This window comes from Barbatula barbatula, assembly GCF_947034865.1.
Source record: "Barbatula barbatula genome assembly, chromosome: 20".
NCBI classification, from domain to species: Eukaryota; Metazoa; Chordata; class Actinopteri; order Cypriniformes; family Nemacheilidae; genus Barbatula; species Barbatula barbatula.
In genome coordinates this window covers 9,255,405-9,279,506 of record NC_136783.1, presented here as the reverse complement: position 1 = coordinate 9,279,506, position 24,102 = coordinate 9,255,405, and the positions used below count along the sequence as shown (strand labels likewise).

The following is a 24,102-nucleotide window of genomic DNA, read 5'->3' as shown; positions in this document are numbered from 1 at the left end:
AAATGTAATACTCTGTTAGGCTTTAAACTTTCTGTAAAAGGTGATACTCTGGGGAAAACTGTATATGGCTGTGTGGCAGTCAATGTGCAACAGGGGTGTCAACGAAAACGAGTCTGTATCGTTCCGTCATCACGTCCGCAAGAGGGCGCAACACCTCTGTGCCAATTTGACACTTGCCCTCTTCATGATTTGGGCACTGAGCTGTTTTTTTAAGAAGGATTAAAAGCTAGGAAAGAACATGATATAGGCCAACAAGACTACATCGTCAGATCTCGCTGCCCTTTAATGCCCTCACTGCTCATGTCTTATTGTTATTATTAATAATAAACCTGAATAAAGAGAAATAATAGCATAGACTGAAATGGTTTGGACAACCAAACTGTGCCCAGTTGCGTAGACTTAGCCGCCTGCGTCTTAACATCTAGTCTCACTGACTAGCGATTAGTAAGGACTAATCCGTTTTACTTTTCATATTTCAATTAGCCTTATTTTTTATATAAACTCTTTAAAGTCTTGATGAAAAAAAATAGATGAGTAACTTCTCAGACGAGTCTAAGCAGTTTATGCAACCGGCCCCAGGAGTCCTTAAAACGATCTTAAATGTGACAATATAAGCATAGGATGCAAGTCACATGAGCTGTTTTACTTGACCACATCACATATTAGTGATATTAGAGTTAAAACTGCCATAAACGGGTTTCATTCGCTCACACACAGCCAATCCAACATCATTTTAAAACGGATCATTCGGTCACAGACGCCCGATGGTAGTCCAAACCACCGTCCTTTGATCCGATTTTCTTCCCACCTCTGCCTCGTTTTGGATTCCAACAATGGCAGTGGAGTGATGTCAGTCTTAGGCAAACCTCCAGTCTGTCCCGGAGTCTTTGGGTTCGAGTCCTTAAATAACCGCCTTCCGCATCATCAAATCAAGTCAAGTCATTCTTGTCATTTCAACAATATACAGTACAGAACACATGTCAGGGTTTGGTAAGGAAGAACCCAAGTGCAGGCAGCGGTGAAGGGGTTAACAGATTTTAATAAATACAAAACACAAAACAAAAGCCCACAATGGGGTAAAAGAACATACAAGAACTGAAGGAGGACTTCAAAACACTAAGACCGAAACAAACACTCACAAGACTAGAATAAACTTAACGTAGCTTTCAGGACAAGACTTCTAGGGCAACAGACAAGGCTTCTATTACAGGGTAACAAGTACAACGAACGAGCCCAAGACAATAGACATGAGGGCATCTTATAGGAAAACTAACAAAGGAGATAACAATGGGCAGGTGTGGGTAATGAGACACAGGAGGAAAGCAATACTAGGAACGAGAGGGGCGGGGCCAATGACGAGACTGGAGAGAACACATATTATGTCCTGATTGACAATAATATGTTTCTCTCCACATAAAACACGTGGGTCTGTCATGATTCTGCCCCTAGACCAGAAAACCAAGACAAGATTAGGCAGAATCATGACAACACAGTGATGCAAAACAATGTACCCCCAGGACCAAGGTGCTAGGCCTACATAGCCTTTTAGACATTTAGTGCAATGACACGAATAAACCACAGTAGCCTACACAGTGCTTAACATCAGAATGCAAATAAGTAGTGAAACATTGTCCATGTAATAATACTAAAAATACTAAATATATGCGTTCTCTCCGGTCTCGTCTCTGGCCCCGCGGCCCTCTCGTTTCTGTGTTAGCATCACGTCTGTGTCTCATTACCCACAGCTGCCCATTGTTATCTCCGTTGTTAGTCTCCCTATTAAATGCCCTCATGTCTATTGTCCTGCGCCGGTTCGTTGTCATAAGATTGTTCTGAGTTTCCCAGCTCGCTGTGCATGTGGTCCTTACATGTTTCCTCACCTCGTGTTTGCATCCATTTACCTTGCCCTTGCCTACCCTTTTCGCATTTGTTTGACGTTGTGTCGAGTTTGCATTTAGGTTATTTTTGCCCCTCCGTGGGAAGTGTTTTGTTTCTAGTTTGTGTTTTTGTTACCGTTTTCCCCTTCGTGGGTCTTTTTGTTTCGTGTTTTATATTAAATTCTTGTTAAACCTTCACCGCTGGGTTCTTCCACTCCGTTTCCTGACAAGTACAGTCAATAAAACCGACTGTTCAAATATATTTTAAGCAGTGAGGGTGAGTGGGATCTCCAATAACTTTGGAGGCTCTGTTTCCCTTATAGCATTTTCCCTTAACAGCTTCTGATAATGTTGTATCCACAACATGTTCAAACACCATCACTAAACCCAGCCTGCTTTCATTAAACCCAGCCGTAATCATTAAGTTTACAATATTGTTATATAATATACAATATTACAAAGTTGTTGTGTAATATGGTTCAACAATATTTGATGAGTAAAGGTGCAAAAGACTTTACAAAAAAACAAAAAAAGTATTCAGAAGTAAAAATAAACAAACAATTATTGCTAATATGATGAGATATGATGATGACCCTACAGCAACAATTCAAAACATTTCTTCTAACTAAATTCTAAACAAAACAAAGACCTGATAATCTGAACACTCAACATATAAAGAAAACTTTGGTTTAAAAGAATCAATGTTAACTATCCAAGATGTGAGTAATGTTATTGGTCACCTGTTCTGAAACCAGGGATGAACATCAATCTCCTCCAAACTGGCCTGTTTATATGATTTTTTATCAAGACACCCTTGAAGCAGGGGTCTACATTCTTTTAAACAAAACATATACAGTATAGACCTTACAGAAGAGCAAATCACTCCCTTGTTAAGTCTCTTCATGTTGATCTTCCCTTCAGAGAGAAAATCCGGTAGATATGGTTCATCGTTGATGATCTCCTTTTTGTTGGCGAACAGCCTTGAACCTGACAGGACGTTATTTTGCAGGTCTTGCGTGATACCACCTTACGAGAAAAACCTTTTGTGGAGCATAGACGTCAGTCCCTGAGAGATGAAAACGAAAATAAATAAAAAAATGTCCCGGTCCAAAGGCATCACTGAAAGTCCTTGAGGTCTTTTCTGAAGGACTCTGCTAATACCAACCTGAAAACTCTTTGTAGACAGAGTCCTCTAATCTCCACAGCCGAAATCCAGAAGCTTGACTTCACGAGTAGATGAGGATGTTTTCTGGCTTTACGTCTGGGTGCAGAACGTGTTTAAGAGCCTTGATCAGCTGTAGCATCACCCCCTAGGCCATCTCATCAACTCGTCTGTGTCTTGGCTGCGGTCGGGGAAGTCAATGAGATCTTTGCATGGATCAGGATGCTCCAGGATCATCACCTAATGTTTCGGCTGCTCAAACCGTTCCAAAAAGCTCACACGTAACATTAATGCAACCGCCAATGGCATTGAACCCTGTAATAAAGGAAAATGTTCCTTTCATTGTTTCATTGTGCTTCTTTTAAAGACTTCTGACGTACAGTGACCCCCCAATTTGACAGCCCAACATTGTCCTGGTGCGATGGAAGGGGGGAGGTTATTCCTTTCTGACCTTCTTTTGCGGACCCTCGCTGTCTTCACGTTCCTCCGCTTTTCATTTCTGGGAGACGGCACCCACCTTTACGTTCTCCTCGGTGGCTTGAAAACGTTGAGGACGGCCTGGAAGAACAAAGTGGTATGAAATCACCCAGCACTTTTAAATCCTGTTTGTTTTGATGCAGACTGGGCATCCTAGGTATTGTAACATGTGAATAATGCATTAGTAATAAACCAATAATGATTAAAGATAATATACCTAGCTTTTCATCCCCACTGATCTTGGATGCTGACACCGGTGAGACCTCGTGATCAGACCGGGTCAGATTTCTGTACCTATAGCGCTTGTTCCCTTCATAAACAAGCAAAAACCAAAACTAATATGTCATGGTTCAGCCTCGTCTTGTCAGGTTTTCTTTGTCCTGGGGTAACCGCCTGTGTCATTTCCCACACCTGCCTTATGTTATCTTGTTAGGTCCCTTATTTAATGCCCTGTGTCTTGTGCGTTTGCTACCTTGTTCCTGGTTTGCAGTCTGTCAAGTTCAGTATTGTCAGTGTCAGTGTTCTTGCTTTAGTTTTATTGTATCGTGGTTTTCCCCCTCGTGGGTTTTGTGTTGTGTTTATTATATACATTAAAGACTTTTGTTAACCCTTTCACTGTCTGCACTTGGGTTAAATATTGCTCAAGTAAACGATTCGGACATCGTCTTTGGCTTGACAGCGAGAAAACATACTTCTCGACAAGAAAACGAACACTAGTTTTGTGAGAGATTGAATTAGAAATAAACATGAAAATGAATGATAAACTCAATATTTATTAGTGTATTTTATATTTAAGTCAAACAATTTGTCTTTTACATTTTACATTTGCAATTTCATTGGACTATACATTTGTTTCTAAACATGTGCAAGCCACTGGGATCGAACCCGTGACCTTGGCGTTGCTCAATGACACTAAGCACAGGAAAGCAGGATGGCTTTTAAAGGTCAAAATAATAAAATAAACATTTGTTATACATACACGTTGTGTCTACTAAGATTACTTTCACTATCTCCACTCCTCCCTGATAAACATTCACACATGTGCTTGTCGGGGAATGGCGCCGCCACCAGGCGTCGCTGTTGTCGTGCGATCCAGCAGCCAAAGAGCCTTCACGATGTCTATGGCCCATTTCAGAGCTGTTGAAAAACACAGTTGCGACACACTTTGATCGCGCAGCTGCGCAGTTTACGGAGCTCTCGACACATCCAAACTATCCGCTTGTTTAAATGGCCGCAATGTTTGATATTATAGAGCCGTTGACACCATCTCGCAATACATTCTCCCAATGGAAGTCTGTCAGAGTGTCATAACTCTCTCTCTCAACGGCCCTGGAAGCAGAGTGACAACAGTTGCCATGGTAACCATCAGTCCCAGCATCAAACTGTCGTTATACAGTTAGCGTTTCCACAAAGCGTTTGTAAAACAGTAACACGGTGATATTAAATCACACGCCGACTCTCTCGGGAAATCAAGTATTTCGTGTTTATTACGGGAGGCTACTTACGATCTCAGTATTCGCTGCTGCGGTCAGTGCCCAGTAGGAGGCAGCAGATTACAAACGCATGAGGGAGTAACGTCAGGTCAACGCGAGTGAACACACTGCAGATTACTTGAGAAAAACCACCACGAGGAGAAAATGTGACCCCAGAAGCGCATGAATATTTCGGGCTTTTGAGCAGTTTGGAAACACCGATGCCGTTCCAAAAAACTAACAGGACCATGAGGGCGACAAGCGGAGAGCCATTAGACAAAGGAGAGCTACATTTCCACAAAAACACCCCATAACGGAGCAAACAAAGCCAAACAACTGTTTTGACAGCTGCGCTGCCGACCGACCATCGCCATTCAGAAAACGTCAGGACACATCGGACTAAAACCGAACCTGTGCCGGAAATACAAACTATAGAGTGCTTATCGATTTACTTCACTGCAAAATGGGGTGAGTGAGTGAGTGAGTGAGTGAGTTCACTTTCAAAGCGGCTTTCACCGCAAACGTCCAAAAAAGCGACGATGATTTGCTGTTTAACGGCGCTATTAATCTCTGTTCGACACTTTACATTATAAACTACCATTCATCAGTATGTTGTAGTCATTTCTGTGCAAGTTTCGTATGGATTCGCGTTTAGGACAAGTTAAGAAAATCGGAAAATAAACTCGCATTCTGGCGGTGTTTCAAAATCAAGCGAGCTACCGAGCCAGACAGCATTTCTAGGGATCGTTTGCTTCGAAGTCAACCCAAACGTCCAAAGTAATGTCCGAAAAAAGGCTGCACGCGCCAGCGATGACTAGATCTCACGAGATTTCAAACAGGCTAAACGCCGTTTTACGGGCAGATGTTTTTCATTTCCTTTCAGCTGTCTGCAAAATATCTTTGTTTTTTCACTTTTGTTAAACGCTGCTCTTTTGTGACATGAAACATATACATTGCAATGTTATGAATGTTTTCCTCTCTAAGAATCTGCATGTGCTAAAAGCAAACGAAACCCCAGGACACTTTATCCACAGAACACAAACCTTCATTCATCTTGTTGGTAATCTTTTGCGTGAGAAGAATCATCTGGAACCAGATATTTAACAGCATGTACTACGGGAAGTTTAGTGTACTCGGTATAAGGTTTAACAATAACCCTACTCGCAATCTTATTTGACCTCACTTTGCATTAACAATCATTTATTAAAATGCACTTTTTATTGCATCAAATCATCATAACATCATTCAGTAAACGCTTGAGACGTGTGTCAGATCGGCTTTATCCACACGCATTCTTTGCAGAGGCGAGAGAAGGTGAACTGAGATTGGCCTCGCATGCTCCGAGGAGCTCAAATGGCACTCCGTAAATACATCATGTTGCTAACACACATTTCCCGGTAATTGGGTCTGAGGATCACATCTGCCAGATGTGACTTTTTAAAACTGTGTGCTATTACCCAGCAGGTGCTAAGGCGCCATGTGACAAGAAGTATGTGTCTCTTAGCAGTTTTTTACATTATGCTGTCCAAATTTTCAGCATTTGCCAGATCTGGCCATTTTAATGGTATATAAAGAAGTTCAACTGTGCTTTTGGGAACAATCAGAGGTCTAGTGAATACCAGAGACCATGGAGCTTAGATTTACAATAGACACGGTGAGTCGACCAGAAGTTCTGAATGCGTCTCTGCTGTTCAACAGAAGTGCTCGATAAACACTTTTTACACCTGCATCGCCTTTTCTGAGGCGTTCTGTCCGAGATAACCTTCCTTTATGCCAGAGTGATTAAGCCTTGCCAAAATGTCACTTCGTCCTCTCAAGGTTTACCGCAGGACGGAATGTTGCCCAGATTTTGCTGTAGAGCCTTAATGGTGTGGTGGAACAGGTGTGACCTTCAGGTTTGTGTGGATGGTGATGTGTCAGAGCCAAGACTAGTCTAAATCTGATCTTGGACCGAAGAATAACATTTAATGAGCGATTATGAGATGTACTCACTTGATCGCCTGCTGTTAGCATCAGCCCGTTACTTACTTTTTGGCAGTGGGTTCCCTGCTGGCACGGCGGAGGGATGAGGAGGTGTTATGGTTCGCATATCAGAGTTCAGTGAAGATGGTGTGGTGCAAAGACGAGGAAAAAACACAAGTAACTATAGCTGCAACACGGCCTGTGACATAATCTTCTGTCGGCCAATGAGAGTTAAGCAGAGGCGGCTGAGTAGTGCTCTTTGATATCCATTTCATATTCCTGGAAATTCACTGTCTTTGCTTTTCACACGCCAACACAGATCATTTTTCATTCCTTACTGTTTCATCTGAGATTTCTTTAAGCAGCATGCATTAAAGAAGTGTGTGAAACTTGGAAGTGTGTTGGAGTTCTTCCATCAATGCTGAGAATGCATTGCTTACCTGCATTGTGAAATTAATTGACACAATACTGCAAAGCTAGAAGTGTTTTCATTCACATGCCTGCACTGCATAGAGAACGTTTCGACCCTTAGATATGATGCATATCTCCTAGGCCCTGAGGCTTCTGACGGTCTATTCTAGTCTGCCTACTCACTCCATTTTTTTAGCCATTTTTTTTTTAAGCAAGGCACAATGCAACACGTTTCCAGTGACTCGAGTTGTCAATTATTCTGTCCATGCTAAATATGAACGTGTTGACGTAATGACATTTAATTAGAAGATATTTGATAATTATGTTATGGATTTTATGTTACGGAAGCAATATTTTGGTCTAGTGAGCTGAGAAATAGAAACCATTATTTAATTTGCATTTTTAGATGTATTGTGGTCATTCCAGTCGAGTGTCTGTTGAATTTCTGCAAAATCAATCAGGAGTGAGTCACCCAACAGCAACGTCAAAAACTGACAGTATGACAAAACTGTGAAAAAATCGAGGTTATCACATAGAATTTATATTTGAACTTTTCCTAAATTAATGTACAAATATTTCTATTGTTTTTCTTAAAAGTGAATATGAACCTGTTCTCTTGGCAATATTTGAGGTTAGGGATGGGCACAAATACGTGAGTACTCGGACGTGACATTCAATGATGTAAACGGTGATCGTTGGAGTCTATAAATAAATTCTTTAAATACAATTATTTTCTTTCTTATTGGTTATGATTGCATTCTCTCTCGCGCTCCCGCAGCAAAGCGAGCATTACTCTGCTCATTTGGGGTATTTGGGAGATATATTGTTAGTAGTTCACAGAATGACACCAAAATTATAATTATACCTAAGCACTTATATATAAATTGTAAAATCTGAGTTTTTAGTTATCACATTTTTGTATATTTTACGCAGTACTCTGTACTTTATGTCCCCGTGAACCGGAAGTTGCGATCGTTTATACTTTCGTATTCTGACGCATTTCTGAGTGAAAAGGAATTTCAAAGGAGAACATCAGTGGGCGTGTCTTGCGTTTTTTACTGCGAATTGATTGGATGTATAAAAACAGCTATTACATTTTGAAATGAAACTAGCAGCAAACTGATAGTTGAATGGGAGGAGTGAACGGATGCTCCGCCCAAGCCGTCTAATTTACGTCAACTGAGATGGATCTTCATTTCAGGGTTAGAACTGAAGATTACGAGGGTACATGAATTTAAAAAAGAAAATGACTCACATTGATAAGCTATTTACTATAAACGCTGCAATATTTCATGAAAAAATAAGAATTTTCATTCATATTTCACTGCGACTTTAAGTATTGTAATGTATTTCCAAGTGAAACGGAATACAGAGCCTATAGCATCTGTCCTTTTCAGCCAGTGCCGCGTAAACCGTCATATGGACATTATCAGAGAAGGAACACCACTCCAGAGCGCATCGATAAATCTTTTATAATAAACATTACAATATAAATATAAAATAAAGAACTGTCAGTTTGATTTCATGGTGAACTTTTATCACTGCTATATCAAGTCACATCTGGTTAGACAAGCAACCTGGTTACCAACTCTGAGCTTTATCCACTGACACACCATACTTGTAACCTTTTGCTAACAGTGTGGAACAACCTGGAAATTTTAACGAACATTTAACAAAACTTTAATTATATAAACAAACAACAAACACTGAAGTAATAGACCGGCAGCCACCTCACAGTAGACTGACGGCCATAAAACATCAACACAAACTTAACACATGTCCGGGACCGGTCCTCTCTCGTCATACACTTCTGTCGCTCCTCTCTTATGCTTCCTGAGCTCCTCCGTGAGAGATGCAAGACCGGTGCACGCACAGCTGACACTCTTTATCACTCACGGGACTCACCCTGCTCGCCACACTTATTCTTATCATCTCGTGTTGATATAGTATTAGGACGTGATGTCGGACAGAACCTCTCCCTGGCCTTTCCAGAGAGCTGGGCACCTTCATAATCAGATCTGACTGTGACGGCCCACACTTGACATTGCATTAGATGCTCGATCACACACCCACTGTGATATTGACCTATATCAGCCAAAGAATAATGAAACTGATGGCACCCAGATGACGAACTGAATAATGCAGTGTGTGTTGAATTTTTTTGTCTCAAAGGGAACAGCCGCTATTCAGCGCCAAGGCGCACGTTTTCCAGATCGATCCGGCCACTAAACGTAACTGGATTCCGGCCAGCAAACACGCAGTCACCGTCTCGTTCTTCTACGATGCCGGCAGGAACGTGTATCGCATCATCAGCGTGGGAGGCACTAAGGTTAGAGTCCTTGTCTTTAGGCGATCGAATCGAAATCTATATGTTCCATTTTTATCTATCAAAAGATGTTTATTTTGTTGTTTAGGCGATTATAAACAGCACAATTACACCGAATATGACCTTCACGAAAACATCGCAGAAGTTTGGCCAGTGGGCAGACAGCAGGGCGAACACAGTTTACGGCCTGGGATTCACCTCGGAGCAGCACCTTCAACAGGTAAATGGGTATTAAGGAATGTTCTTCATTAAATATTACTTTATTCAATATCACTGACAATAATTTAGACTGTAGTTTGTGATTTAGACGATGTTACTGATGTCTAGGATATTGTATTATACAACAGATTCAGATAAAAAAAATACAGCATTCCAGCCATGCCTAAATAAGGAGTATAGTCTTATTTTATTGTTTAAACATACTTGCTATAAAATAACTCATTTTTGTCAATTGTATTTTGTGCGATTGTCTGTTCAGTTTGCAGAACAGTTTAAGGACCTAAAGGAAGCAGCTCGGATCGTTCGGGATAAATCTCAGGAGAAGTTTGAGTTGTTGAGTCCTGCTTTTAACATCACGACTCCTCAGGTAAACACACCTCCAATAGGATTCAAGCAGAACACCACCTGTTGGCCGCCTGACTGAAAACAACGTGGTAGCTTGACGTAATGATTATGACTTAGACATTTAATGACTCATGTCGTAATATCTCAATGTCATTTGCTCAATATAGTTAATGTGCCAACAGATTCCATTCCATCAATATTAGCTGAACTTACAATAGAGCGTAGGATCATCTGGCCTTTGGGGATATGAAATCTAATGCAGCTGTCCTTATGCTTGGTACATTCAACTTTAATATGAAAACTGCTCAGCATTTTTTGATTACAGACACAGAAACTATTATATTGGGTTTAAGATTATGAATTGTTAATGCAGAAGAGGCGTTATGTCATGATTTTTTTGCTTTGCAAACCTGTAGGCGGTTTTACTGTGTTTATTGTTTTTTGAATGCTTATGAAGCGTGTTTGTGTGCGTTCTCAAAGCATGTCTTCACATGCCAGGTGGTGACACTGGTTGTAGCGGGTGTTGAGTTATATAACACTGTGGGGTCTCTGAGCACATTTATAAGCCGTGTTGGTTTGGCTTTACAGGAAGCTGATCATTTTCACTTACTGAAAGTGACACTCTATGATAACTATCATAATTCATTCTTTAAGATATAGTTCACCTTCAAAATTCGAAGTCTGTCATCATTTACTCACCCTAAGGTTCCAAATCTGTATACGTTTCTTTGTTCTGCTGAACACAAAGGAAGATATTTGGAAGAATGTCAATAACCAAACAGATCTCATCCCGCATTTACTGCCATGGTAGGGAAAATATATCATATGGGATTCAATAGGGGATATAAGATCTGTTCAAATATCTTCCTTTGTGTTTAGCAGAACAAAGAAATTGATACAGGTTTGGAACCTGAAGGTGAGCAAATGATGACAGAATTTTCATTTTCGGGTGAACTATTCCTTTTAACTTCCAGTAGACCTCCACGAAGAATCAATTACGGTTGAGTAGTTTTAATTTTATTTCATACAATTAATATACAAGAACAATAATTGATATGAATATTAAATAAATGTATAAAATATATAGGTAAAAATCAGGCCTATATATATATATATATATATATATATATATATATATATATATATATATACTAAACACGTACATAAATAACATATATAAATGTATAGACAATGCAAAGTCGCTTTGGATAAAAGCGTCTGCCAAATGCATAAATGTAAATATATATTAAAGCAAATAAAAAATATTAAGATCCTGTATATTAGTGGTGCAACAGATCACAAAATTAACGATTCGGATCATTTAATGGATTTTGGGTCACGGATCAGATCCTTTTTCGGATCAGTTAATGTAAATGCTCATCATCGTGTTATTGTTATATATTATTATAATAATAACTTGTCTTTGCAATCAATAAAATGTTCAAAAATAGCGGCGCTTATAAAGATTTTTATTCAGTTATTAAGTTTCAAAGTACCCTGAAGATATAAACGGATCAAGTAAACATTATTATTTATCTTCTAGGCTATGTTATACAGCAGCCTATGCATGCAACTGGAGAGAGAGCGCGATAAAACTCTTTTACTCTGATGAATAAATGTACAGTTAATCCACAGGTCACATGCGTTTGGAACCGTAGAGCACAACCCATAAGGATCATCTGCAATCCGTTTCTCCACTACTGTATATCAGGCAATATATCGGTTATCAGCATCCAGTTTTAAAGATTTATCAGTTATTGGCCATAATTTACATATCGGTGCATCCCTATTTTTTGGGGTTATGCTTCTATAACAGCACATTTTCACAACATTCATAACATATACTGTATTCACAAAAGTTTGCTCTACCAGTAATTCCTCTCAGGACAAGTTTTATTTTTATTTTTTATAAGATGTTGGTGTTATGTCGTTCTCTTGGATGTTATAAGTTGCACTGAGTAAATACAGCTGGATAAAACCAAAACTGTGTCCAGTATCAGCTTCAGTGCTCTGTGAATGAGCCCCAGTTCACGATAAAGAAAGATCATGCATGAATCCGTGATCCCTCAGAAATCTGCAAGATACATTATTGAAGAAGCTTTCCCAAGCCATCAACCGCGCAGAGAGGTTGCCTCCTCTTGAATCTTCCTAATATTAAATGCACAGAGAGCTTCATCTCATCCTCTTTGCTTTTGCGGTGAAGAGCGATAGAAAAGGCAAATGAGCCATCGGATTGGTAGTAGAACATCTTCCTTTGGGGAATGCCAAGTTTGAGATTGATAAATTATACAAGCTTTTCTGAGTGCTATACAGAAACACCACAGTAAATGTTTGAAAGACCAAGGCTGTTCTACAGAGAAAGCAAAACAGTGTGTTCTCTCAGGAGTATGTTCTGGTTGTGTCGATGAACAGCGGTTTGAAATAAACTGATGTCCTTCCAGTTTTCAAATCACAGAACATGGCCATATGTGCCTTGTCCTGGATGTACTCCAGACTGTACTGCTCAAGGTTTTCTATATCAATGAAATTGACTTGGAATGCCGTGTTCATAGAAATGTTTTCTTGCTGTTTTAGTGTGAGCCAGCTGTTTCCGTCTCCTAATACTGTGAAGCATCAAATCATTAAATGCATTATTTGTATTTAAAGGTGCTGTGTGAATGGAGGATCTTTCGACAGAAATGCAATATAATATAATTAACTATTTGTTCAGAGGTGTATAAAGACCTTACATAATAAAGCTTTATGTTTTTATTATGTCAGAATGAGCTGTTTCTATCTACATACTCCGCAGGTCACCTGACATGGAATTCACCATGTTGTTTCTACAGCAGCCCTAAATGGACAAACTGCTCTACACAATGCATTTTGTTAATACATTATCTCCTTCTCCAAAGAATAAACGAATGAAAAACTTCTAATGGCATGGATTATTATTGGCTTCCAGTATTTGCTGAATCCCACTGATGTTGGAAACATAAACAATGCTTCCATTGGCCAGCACTGATATGATCACATCTTGTGTACATCTTTTGTAAGCAAATGATTGCCCATAATGATAGTCATGGGGTTGACTGATCCATGTATGTGTGTAACACAGGCTCCTCCACTGCTCGATGTCAACGGCTCCACTGAGGACAAGCTGTTTCGCAGTAAGAGTGCTGATATGGAGCAGACCACTGAGAAAGAGCAGATGAGGAAGATGCTGTCTGAAGGGTAAAGATTCACATCTGTCCGACTCATCCTTTTCACATCTTGAGTTTTAAATGTTTATTCATAAAATATGGTGTTTTCAATACATTACGGAACACTTCGGTGTCCATTTACTTGGCATTGGAGAGTTTTTTTCAGTTGTTTTAATGGCGAACATTTTTACAAAATTATCTAATATCAAATGAATCTAGAAATGAAGGCTACTTTTCAATACATTATAATCTTTCCCTCTTTAGAAAATAGTGTGTAATTCTTTGGAGGATCTATTGACCGAAATGCAATATAATATACATAACTGTGTGTTCAAAGTAGTGCTGGGCAACGATCAACATTCATCGCATGATTATTCTAAGATTTATTGCGATTATTCACATTTTTAAGTGTAAAATTCTAAAACAAATTCAAAAGTAACGTTTTGTGCACTTTAATTTTAAAAGTACCGCTATATGACCAAAGGACAATAACATTTGGTTTGCAAACACTTTAAACAAGTAATGTGCTTTTTATAACAGTATTTCCTTTATATAGTAGTAGTGTATAATCGTACCTTGTAAATTCTTGTAAATCTCAACTTAAACATTAATGTAATCAAATTAAACAGCAATTGCGGGTTCAAGCCCTACTAGGGCACACAGCGAAATACATGTGGACATTTCTGATGATTAGTTTCTGCACAGCAGATATGTAAAATCATTTAGAGCTCAATATAACACTAAACGGACAAACAATGCGCTTTTCATAAATACTTTTATCTCCTTCAGCAAAGAAGCGAAAACGTGACAATGTCTTACTGTGTGTTCACACCAAGCGCGAATGAAGCGTTAAGCGCGAGTGATTTACATGTTAAGTCAATGCAAAGACGCGATAGACGCGGCGTGAATTGAGCGTTATTCGCGTGAGTTGAAAAATCTGCGTTAACCAATCAGGAGCCTGCTCTAGTAGTGACGTGATTGACATAGCGAGCGGAGGCAGAAATCTGAAACAACAATGAAGGACTGCTCCTCCGAAGGACCCAGACACAGTGCTGAACGAGTCTATATGTCTATCTTCAGCCTTCCATAGCACATAATGCGCAGCTACCCTCTAAATAAAATCCATGTCCGCAATTTTGCAATTAGACGGGAGCCGCCTTGCAGAAGACCCTTCCATGACGCGAATTTCACGAGCGAATTAAGCGAGTAAAATCCAAATGTTCAAGTGTCCAACTACTTGCGAATAGCATGTTTTATTCGCGCAATTGTGCTTGATGTGAACACACAGAGTCCTGTGTCAGCCACCGTAGTGCTTCGAAACGGAGGGAGGAGTGAGCCGTAGGTTGCAATTCACCACCAGATGCCACTTAATTTCACGAACTGGACCTTTAATTCATGTTATTTCTACATTTACTTATATTTTGGACACAAAGCACGTACGCATGTTTGGACACATAAAATATTCATTGTTTGAAATATCTTTAAATTAGTCAGACATTTTGCAGTGTGGTACTAGGTACATGTGGTGTCTGACCTCACTTCCTCACGCATGTTGATCTAATCAGTACGCCTGACATACTCTTCCTGCTTAGTAGTTTTCTGGGCTAAATAGCATAGAGCTTCATGTCATATGTTTTTACGGATTCATGAAGTCACATGAGTACACTCATTGTTTTTAGAATCTGATGAGCTTAAAATAAAAGCCCTTGCTCTTTCAGCTGCCCTAAAGGGATAGATCACTCAAACAAGGACAGGTCATTCATCATTTACTCATCTTTACGTCATACCAAACCTGTATGAGTTTCTTTTTCCTGCGGAACACAAAAGAAGAAATTTTAAAAGACGTTGGTAACCAAACAACACTTGCCCCCACTGACCTCTCTCTCTCTCTCTCTCTCTCTCTCTCTCACTCTCTCTCTCTCTCTCTCTCTCTCTCTCTCAAGATTCAAGATTCAAAAAAGCTTTATTGGCATGATAAAAAAGTGTTTTACATTGCCAAAGCAGGAAGATTAAATATAAACATTCTGTTTAAAATAAAATAAGAGTATCCTATATAAGAGACAATATGTAAATATCAATACAGACATAAAAGTGCGAAGTGTTGACAAAAGTTCTTAGTGAAAGTGACAGGATCCTGTCATAAGTGTCAGTTTGTGTGTGTTGTGTCAGTGTTGTGTTGTGTCAGTGTTGTGTCTGTGTTGTGTGTGTTGTTGCTCTTCTGTCGTGACAGGACTTGACGTATCTCGCCGCCAGGTTTGAGCCGATGGGCTTTTCTCCCAGTATGTATGAGATCTTGTCCTGTTGTTGAAACTGGTTGAAGTCTTTGTGGAAGTTTGTGGACTGGGGGAAGAATGTTTCTCTGATGTCTCTCCCCTCTCTCTCTCGCTCCCCTCTCTCTCTCTCTCTCTCTCTCTATAAAATTTCCAGGCAGTCCTGGACAAAATGGCAACACAAACCATATACACACTATATGGATACAAAACCACAAAATATCTTATTTTGTGTTTAACAGAAGAAAGAGGACTGACAGATGAGTAAATAAATAACAGAATTTACGCCTAGATTAGTTATTAAGGCAGACATTGACATACCAAATAAACAAAACAATCTTAAAAGCACCAAAGAGCCTACACTCTATGTGGGAAGTCAGCCTACGATTTTCTTGCTTGTAGTCCTTGCTATTAAAATGGGATTGAGAAAACTATTTTAACATACAAATGATGCACTTTTTACCCCTACATTTGAAAGGGCACATTGAAATCTCAAGTGAGATCTATCTCTGGAATTGTTATAAAATCGTGACATTTCAAATTTATGCTAAAAATTAGATGGCAAATGTTCCTGTAGCTCAGTGGTTAGAGCATGCCTTAGCGATGCCAAGGTCCTGGGTACGATCCCAGGGGATTGCAAATACTTAGAAACAAATGTGTAGTATAATGCAATGCAAGTCGCATTGGATAAAAGCGTCTGCCAAATGCATAAATGTAAAATAAATAAATAATCAAACAAAAGATCAACTTTGATTATAAGCCAGACAGTTGCACCAAAAACTTTGATGAAATTTGTCTTGTGTTCCAGAAGGAGCTTCACAATGAATATAACTGAAACACAGATGTTTGTTTGTTCACAGGTCGATATGTGAAATAAACTCAGAAGCCGAGCTGTTTTCTCTTCGGGAAAGCAACGCAAAGCTGTTAGCGGCTCTTCATGAAGCGAGCAGCAGCATTGAACAATGGAAAAAACAGCTAGCTGAGTATCAGGAAGAAACAGATCGGCTCAGAGAGCAGGTGAGAAGCCGTCAGTCATATCACATCACACTCTTGATTGTTTTTTTAACGCCCATTAGATGTCTTTATTAAGATGGCTGGGTAAATATCATTTCAGATGGTGTTTTAGAAGTGTTTTCTTCACCGCTTACTCTTTTATTTGTGTTCTTTGAGGATAACTTTCCCATCTAAATCAATTCAAAACAAAATCCCTTTATTGTCACTCAACCAAATACACAAGTGCAACTGTAGGTGAAAAACTTGGGTGCAGTTCCGACCAACAAGGCAGTATGACAGACAAGTGACAAAGAATTACAATACACATTTAGTTGAGAAAACAAACATAAAACAACAAATGTTGGTTCATGACGCAGCAGCCATACTGGGCGCCATCTTGGAACAATTGATCGGGACTAAATATCTTCTATGTTCTGATGTATTAACAATTTGTCTTAGCAGCGGTCTCACACGAACTGAAAACGTACCCTTCGGGACGCTTTTACATACAGTAAATGATTCTCAACAAATGCTTTGAAAGTCTGCTGAACCAAACATCAGCTAGGTGACATATGTAGTTCAGGTCTCACGGGAGTGCGTCCAAGGATATTTATAGGAAAAGACAATACGCGTTCACTGCCCAGAACGGGAAAGACAAATGACCGTTGGGAAAATGAGACCGCTAAAGTTTCTCTAACATAAACAGAAAAGTGGTTTTGAGTTGTGACGGTGGTAGAAGCTCCACAGTGCAGTGATGGCCTGGTTTACTTTCTTTATGGAGTTTGCAAGGGTGTGAAATTGCTTGTAAATTATAGAGACCTTTGAAAATAAAACGCTCAGTCACAGAAAGAGGAATCGTGATAAATGTCTGAGATATGGATCTACAGTTTTATCAGAAAATAATCGAAGACTTGGAAGATTTAAGTTTTATTTAAAGGTCCAGTGTATGAAATTTAGTGGTGAGGTTGTGAATTGCAACCAATGGCTCACTCCACGCCTCCATTTCCAAGCACTACGGTGGCTGACACGGGACTAAGATGACGTCACGTTTTTCCATCTTTACAGAAGGAGATAACGTATTCATGAAACCCTTTCTGTAGAGCAGTTTGTCCATTTAGGGCTACTGTAGAAACAACGTGGTGAATTCCATGTAATGAGACCCACGGTGTATGTAGATAAAAATAGCTCATTATAAGATAATAAAAACATAACGCTTCATTATGTAAGATCTTTATACACCTCTGAACACATAGTTAGGCAGATTATATGTAGTTTCTGTCAATAGATCCTCCAAAACATTGCATACCGGACCTTTAAACCTGAAAATGCATAGAAAACTTTTAAATTAAAACAAGAATGTCATAGATGTCTTACGTATATAAAGATTTATTTCTTAAATTGTAAGATGGCTGATGGTTTCATGTTTCAGGTTGCAGAGCTGGAAGCTCAGAGTGCAGTTTCAGCCTCAGGCGAGAGGGGGAGCGAGGAGCTCATGCAGTCAGTGGTGGAGATGGAGGCCCTTATAAAAGCAAAAGATGAGGTACACTGACCAAACATAACGGATAACGCTGATAAAAACTGTTAACATCTTTCAACTTTTGAGATCAATGTGGATGATGAAATATTGTTTATTTCTTGTTTGCTGTCAAAATTGTAATCATACAGGAAATAAAGATTCTGCAAGGCAAGAAACCAGACGTAACTGATCTGGAGAAGGAAAGAGAGGAGGCCAGCAAAAGGGTCCAGGTAGAGTTTTTAAGTTTTAAAATTACAGAGAAATATGGATCATAGTTTACCCATAAATGAAAATTCTGTAATCATTTACTCGCTCTCTCGTCATTTCAAACCTGTACGACTTTCTTTCTCCTGCAGAACACAAAAGAAGATGTTTTGAAGAATGATGGTAACAGAACGACAGTGGCACCCATTGACTTGCATTGGTTTTGTGTCCGTACATTTAAATTCATGCATTTGGCAGACACTTTTAACCAAAGCGACTTACATTGCATTGTACTATACATTTCTTTCTAACTATGTGCAATCCCCTGGGATCGAACCCAGCGCCACACTCTTACCACTAAGCCACAGCAAAGCTGTTCCATACAATAGAAGTGAATGAGTAGCGCTGTTGTTTGGTAACCAACATTCTTCAAAACATCTTCTTTTCTGTAATGCAGAAGAAAGAAACTCACACACGTTTGAAATGACAAGACAGTGAGTAAACGATGACAACATTTTAATTTTGGGGTGAACAGCTCCTTTAATTCATATTTTTTTTTAAAATAGGACATGGAGGAGAAGAACGCAGAGTTGGAGAATCGTGTACAGTCAGCAGAAAGCGCTTTAGCTTTCTCTCTGGATGCCCGGAACCAAGTGGAGAGTGAAGTGCAGAAAGTCATTGAGACTTTAGATGTCAAGATCTATGATTTGAGTAACCTGCGACAGAATTTATCAGAGCTCCTGGAGAAATGATTAAAGCAATATCAACAGCTGCCTTTGGACAAAAACAGCTGCGGCAAAACCTTCACAAAGACACTATTATAAAGTACAAACTCCACGGGTATCTGTCCAGCTGCCCAAGTCGCACAATTCAGCGGTTCGTTATGGTACTAGTTTGGTCTCAAAAACGAATAAGTTGCATGACAGTAACTTACGCTTAGGGCACCATTGCTGATTTCCTTCCACAATTCACATTTATCAGATGTTTCTCAACTTCAGAACAGAGCATATGTTTGCCTAAAATAATAGCAAACTGTGGAAAAGAGCTTTTTATAGGCAGGTTTCAGACCTGACTGGTACTACAGATACATATATCGTTTAGATGACATCGACTTGTGATAAATCTGTGATTTAAATCGTTTTTGAACAGAACATGTAGATATAAGCTATACTGTTCAATATATTTAGCAGTATTGTTCTTTGATGCATATAGCTATTATTAAACATTAAATATATCTCGGTATTCAAAGCCACCAGCATGTCTGGTGGGAGATTCTGTTTGGACATGTTTTAGGCTATTATTTAATTTAATGGCTTATTGAATTACTCGGGCCATTAGCACTTTCTCTTACGTGCCTCATAAAGCTTGCTTTATGTAGGGATCTGTACTTGACAACTACAGCAACAGGGAAATAGAAGCACATAGTTCTAACACTACATATCTCGTGGCAACAAATGATAACAAGAATAACATTAACATCTCTTTATCATTTTCTCATTTATTCATTGTTTTACTGGTGTGCTGCAGCTTGTGTTTGAATATGCAAATATCTGTTGTATAAATCCTGATGGGTTCCTGCAAGCTGGTCAAAATAATAGTCAGATTTAATTTCCACTACAGTTCATTCAGTTTAAACGCACTAACCGCAACAGCCTTTAGGTGCGTAACTGTAGACCTTTTATAGACCACAGCCGTGTTTCATCTTGCATGTTTCTTTATACCATTATTTATACTATGTAGTTCTCCTTTTTCTAAGAAAGTATTTTCCTTTCTTTAGTTTAAACGTGTACTGTAACTGTTGTGTTTACTCCACTTGGACATTGTTTCCACATACTCTCAAGAACATTTGCACATACGCTATTTTTCTATTGTGTGCCTGTTGTTGGTGATTTTATATGAATTCACAATAAAAGTGTTTGCCTTATTGTAAACACTTGTGATTTATTTCTCACACATTACCCAGTGTGGCCTATCAAGTCATACAAAAATATCAAGTTACACGCTGTCTATATAGCAATCTTATGAATAAATAAACAAATAATATGTTCTGCACATTCTTGGACGTTTGTGTTGCTATGGCTTGAAGGATATGCCATTTTATATTTTTTATATTTGTAAGAATTTTTATTTTTCATTGGGGAAGGATGCCACGGAACAATCGTGAAATATACAGTTGGTAAATAGCCTAAATTGAATGTATCCCTTTTTTATGTTTAATGAAACTTATTCAGTTTTTTCTGAGTGTATAATGTTTAGAAGCACTCGCATGGTTGTTTACTCGCTGCCACCTAGCGATGAATTCAAATTCATGAAGTGAATAAAAAGAGAAACAACTGTGAATGTTACTGTAAATAAAGACATGAACGGTTAGACGTGTAATCTAAATGTAAACCACTACGACAAGTAAATTCCTAATAAGAGGCGTGTTTTATTGTAAATATCATGAATAAAGGTTCACTAACGGTTGTCTTGGGAAACCCTTAATAATTAATGTCTCCACAACAAATTGAAAAGTCTTTGACCCCCTGCCCTTGGTGCTCCGCTCCGTTTGGACAGAACTGTACAGAACACTGAGGTAAGTATTGTTTCATTATTTACGTGTGCATTATTATTAAGATAAACAACAAAACACGTTGTATATAAAATGTATATTATACTACATTAAATTAAAATAGGTATTGCCTATTTGTAGACAAAGGTTCAGCTTATGAACTATGTAAGAGGACAGCTTTTATGAAAAAGGTCTTTGCTAAAAATGGCATTTACTTAATAAATAAATACACAATCCATTTCAATTTGATGCAGTTGACAACAGCGAAACGTCTTCTCTTCATTCTAAAAACCCAGTTCCTAAATTCCTCAAGCATTTCCTTAGACATAAAGACATATCATGTAGATTAGTTTTAATATTTTAATGCAATACATTGAAGAAAGATTAAACTAATTTGCTTCATTTATCTGATGTTGTTGACTTACTTGACAACAAATTATGAAAACTTGCTTGATTTCTAAACTAAAATGTGCTGTTTTAAACCTTTAAATAGGTTTCATATTTATTTGAGAAAATCTGTAAAACACTTCATATTCTCTATACAGCGAGCTCTGATGGAGGCCCACTCCAGAATATCAAATGTGCCGTTTTGGATAGGACGTGGTGGTGACGGACCGGATGACATGTATGAAACTACTTTCCAGAAGCACTTTAAATATTTGGAGACCACCCTGCCAAAAAGGGAGACCGTTGCTCCTGTCTCTCCAAACTTCCATCACAGAGACCTGAAACGTATCAGAGAACACCAGACAGAAACTTCATCGTCCTTTCCTCCGCATCAACCAGCCCCTGTCATTCAACCCAAGCAAACTCACGCAACCATGCACAGCACCAATTTGAAAATTCATTCTGACAGCAAAAGTGAAACATTTCGTACTACTACTACTGAGGACTTCCAGCACTTGCCCACATCTGTAACCAAGCCTGTTCTTCCCATCACATCCGTCGGGACAAATCTACCGAAAGGCAAATATCCACAACCCACTTACAGATCATGTTATATCAAGCATGAAGTTCCCGCAGTCCTAAAAGCAAAGCCAATGGAGAACACAGGTCAGTAACACATAGTCTCTCTCTCTCTCTTCACATCCTGCTGACGTTTAGTTTTTTTATTATATTTTTTTATTATCAATAAGGTGTTGGGTCCACGCTAACCGAGGACAAAAATAACACGTTTTTGATCTCCAGTTATAATGAGCAGTTTCAGAACAGATACTGTCCTCCACTTCCACCTCTCCATTCTGTTGAACAGGTAAGAGAGTCAGCTGCTGGTTTCAGAGTCCTGCTGTTTGTTTGTTTGTTTGTTTGTTTGTTTGTGTTCAAACTCAAGCAAATCTTTGTTTTATTTGCATGTTCATTCAGCAACGAATTCAGCATTCATCCTTAGTGATGGGAGACCAAGGAAAGATATCTGAGAACCAAACAACTTACTCGTCTTCCTTCAGACAGTCAGGTGACCTCAGGTACTGATGTCACAACAAATAAATGTTATTTCATACTTATACATAACCACTTGTCAGTATGTTGTAACTATGAATTGTAATGTGGCCCATATAAAACTTACTAAATGTAAATGTTTACTGTCAGGTTGCACTAAGACCGGTTGTACCAACCTGTACAGTTTCTGTCACCATTAACAGTTTATCCTTATAAAATGAGAAAGATACCAGAGGCGATTTACACAAAGCAAGTTAAAACAACAGCCCTAAATAATTTTGAAATGTGCATTTTGTATTTTCACAGCCCTGCGATACTGAATGAACTACTGCTTCCCAAGATAAAGAAACCCCAACCTTTCAACCTCCGAGAACTTGCTGATGATGAATGGAACACCACCACATCTGAGCAATTTCCTATTCGTAAATGTGGTATGTACTTTAATTGTATCGTATGCCATATACTGTTTGTTTTATCATAGACCTAAATTGTGTTGAATTTTTTTTACATATTTTTCTTATATAGATATTTGGGTCTTTGTTCAAGTCTCTCTTAAAAATGCCATGAAAGAACCATTTTTGGCTGTGGTTCCATTAAGACCATCCGCATAACCTTGATTTCTCAAAAATGTTCTTTGTAATGGAATTTTTTTTAATAAAAAGGTAAAAACAGAATTTTTTTTGACTGAATAGTTTTTCAGGGAACCAAACATGCCTTTTGTTGCACTTTTATTTTTGAGTGTGGTCTTTTGTACAGGGTAAAGTGAGGCGTGAGTCAGCAGATGGCACCGCTGCTAATTCTCCTCACTTAGAAAACAGCACAAACTTCAACATACATTTTCAATTCTGTCATCACACTCTTGTGATTTGGATTTCAACAGAACAAAAAAAAGATTAAGTAATTTTTCCTACTATGGGAGTCAATGGGGGGCAAAATCTGTTTGGCTATAAGCATTCTCCCAAATATTTTTCTCCGTGTTCATCCAAATTATTCACTTGCTTTGGTTTTGTGTCCATATACAAGTAAATTGGTACCAGCACTGTTTGTTTATCATCTTGCTTTAAAATAACTTATTTTGTGTTCTGTGGAAGAGAGAAAGTCATACAAGTTGAAAATGGCATATGGGAGAGTAAATGATGACAGAATTATCACTTTAACTCTTGTCTCTCTTGAAACCAGATCCTGTTCAATTGGTGCGCAAATTCAAAAATCTGAGCTCTGTGTTTGAGGGGGAAACATTTAACCAGGACAGAATTACTACAACCAACCAGTCCTTCTTCCCAGAGGTTTGACTTGAACCTTTATCCACTGTTAAAATGTAGAATTATTTTTATATATTCTTATTTATAAAGATTTAAATAAAAACTAATACCAGTGCAAGCATGTTCTTTTTTCCTAATTAAGACATGTTTACCTTCTCAGATAAGCCACATGCAGTTTCCAGTGCATGTTAAAGGAGCAAATCTAAGGACTTTGAGCAATGTCGAATTTGGGAGACCCAGTCTGTCAGGAACATTCTACAGCACAACCTCACATGAGCAGTTCTCTCCAAAAGAGAACGTCCGACCCAGACCACACACCTACCCATCCAGCCATATGCTGTTTGAACAAGGTTGTTCTGAATTATACAGCATCTTGCCCTCTAGGATCAAATGTTTCAGTCCCAGCTGGACCAGTATTTTCACTTTTTATATAACA

The 24,102-nt window shown here is 38.7% G+C and overlaps 2 protein-coding genes across 2 annotated transcripts; both read left to right on the top strand.

The window, feature by feature from the left end:
- Positions 1-5,046: 5,046 nt before the first annotated feature.
- Positions 5,047-20,890, top strand: homer3b (homer scaffold protein 3b). The gene is made up of 9 exons (XM_079482848.1): positions 5,047-5,456; positions 9,534-9,690; positions 9,776-9,907; positions 10,166-10,273; positions 13,349-13,464; positions 16,564-16,720; positions 18,126-18,236; positions 18,362-18,442; positions 18,983-20,890. The coding sequence occupies exons 1-9, from the start codon at positions 5,452-5,454 to the stop codon at positions 19,166-19,168; spliced, it is 1,053 nt and encodes a 350-aa protein (XP_079338974.1). The 5' UTR covers positions 5,047-5,451; the 3' UTR covers positions 19,169-20,890.
- LOC306909297 (uncharacterized protein) lies at positions 20,761-23,004 on the top strand. Its single transcript, XM_079482849.1, has 5 exons — positions 20,761-20,991; positions 21,513-22,020; positions 22,104-22,219; positions 22,330-22,430; positions 22,711-23,004. The coding sequence occupies exons 2-5, from the start codon at positions 21,522-21,524 to the stop codon at positions 22,883-22,885; spliced, it is 891 nt and encodes a 296-aa protein (XP_079338975.1). The 5' UTR covers positions 20,761-20,991; positions 21,513-21,521; the 3' UTR covers positions 22,886-23,004.
- Positions 23,005-24,102: the final 1,098 nt, after the last annotated feature.

Coding starts and splice junctions, on each gene's coding strand:
- homer3b (XM_079482848.1), top strand. Junction 9,908..10,165: donor CGGAGCAGCACCTTCAACAG/GTAAATGGGTAT, acceptor TTGTCTGTTCAG/TTTGCAGAACAGTTTAAGGA. Junction 18,443..18,982: donor AGGCCAGCAAAAGGGTCCAG/GTAGAGTTTTTA, acceptor TTTTTAAAATAG/GACATGGAGGAGAAGAACGC.
- LOC306909297 (XM_079482849.1), top strand. CDS start 21,522: ATGGAGGCCCACTCCAGAATATCAAATGTGCCGTTTTGGATAGGACGT. Junction 22,220..22,329: donor CTCTCCATTCTGTTGAACAG/GTAAGAGAGTCA, acceptor ATGTTCATTCAG/CAACGAATTCAGCATTCATC. Junction 22,431..22,710: donor AGACAGTCAGGTGACCTCAG/GTACTGATGTCA, acceptor GTATTTTCACAG/CCCTGCGATACTGAATGAAC.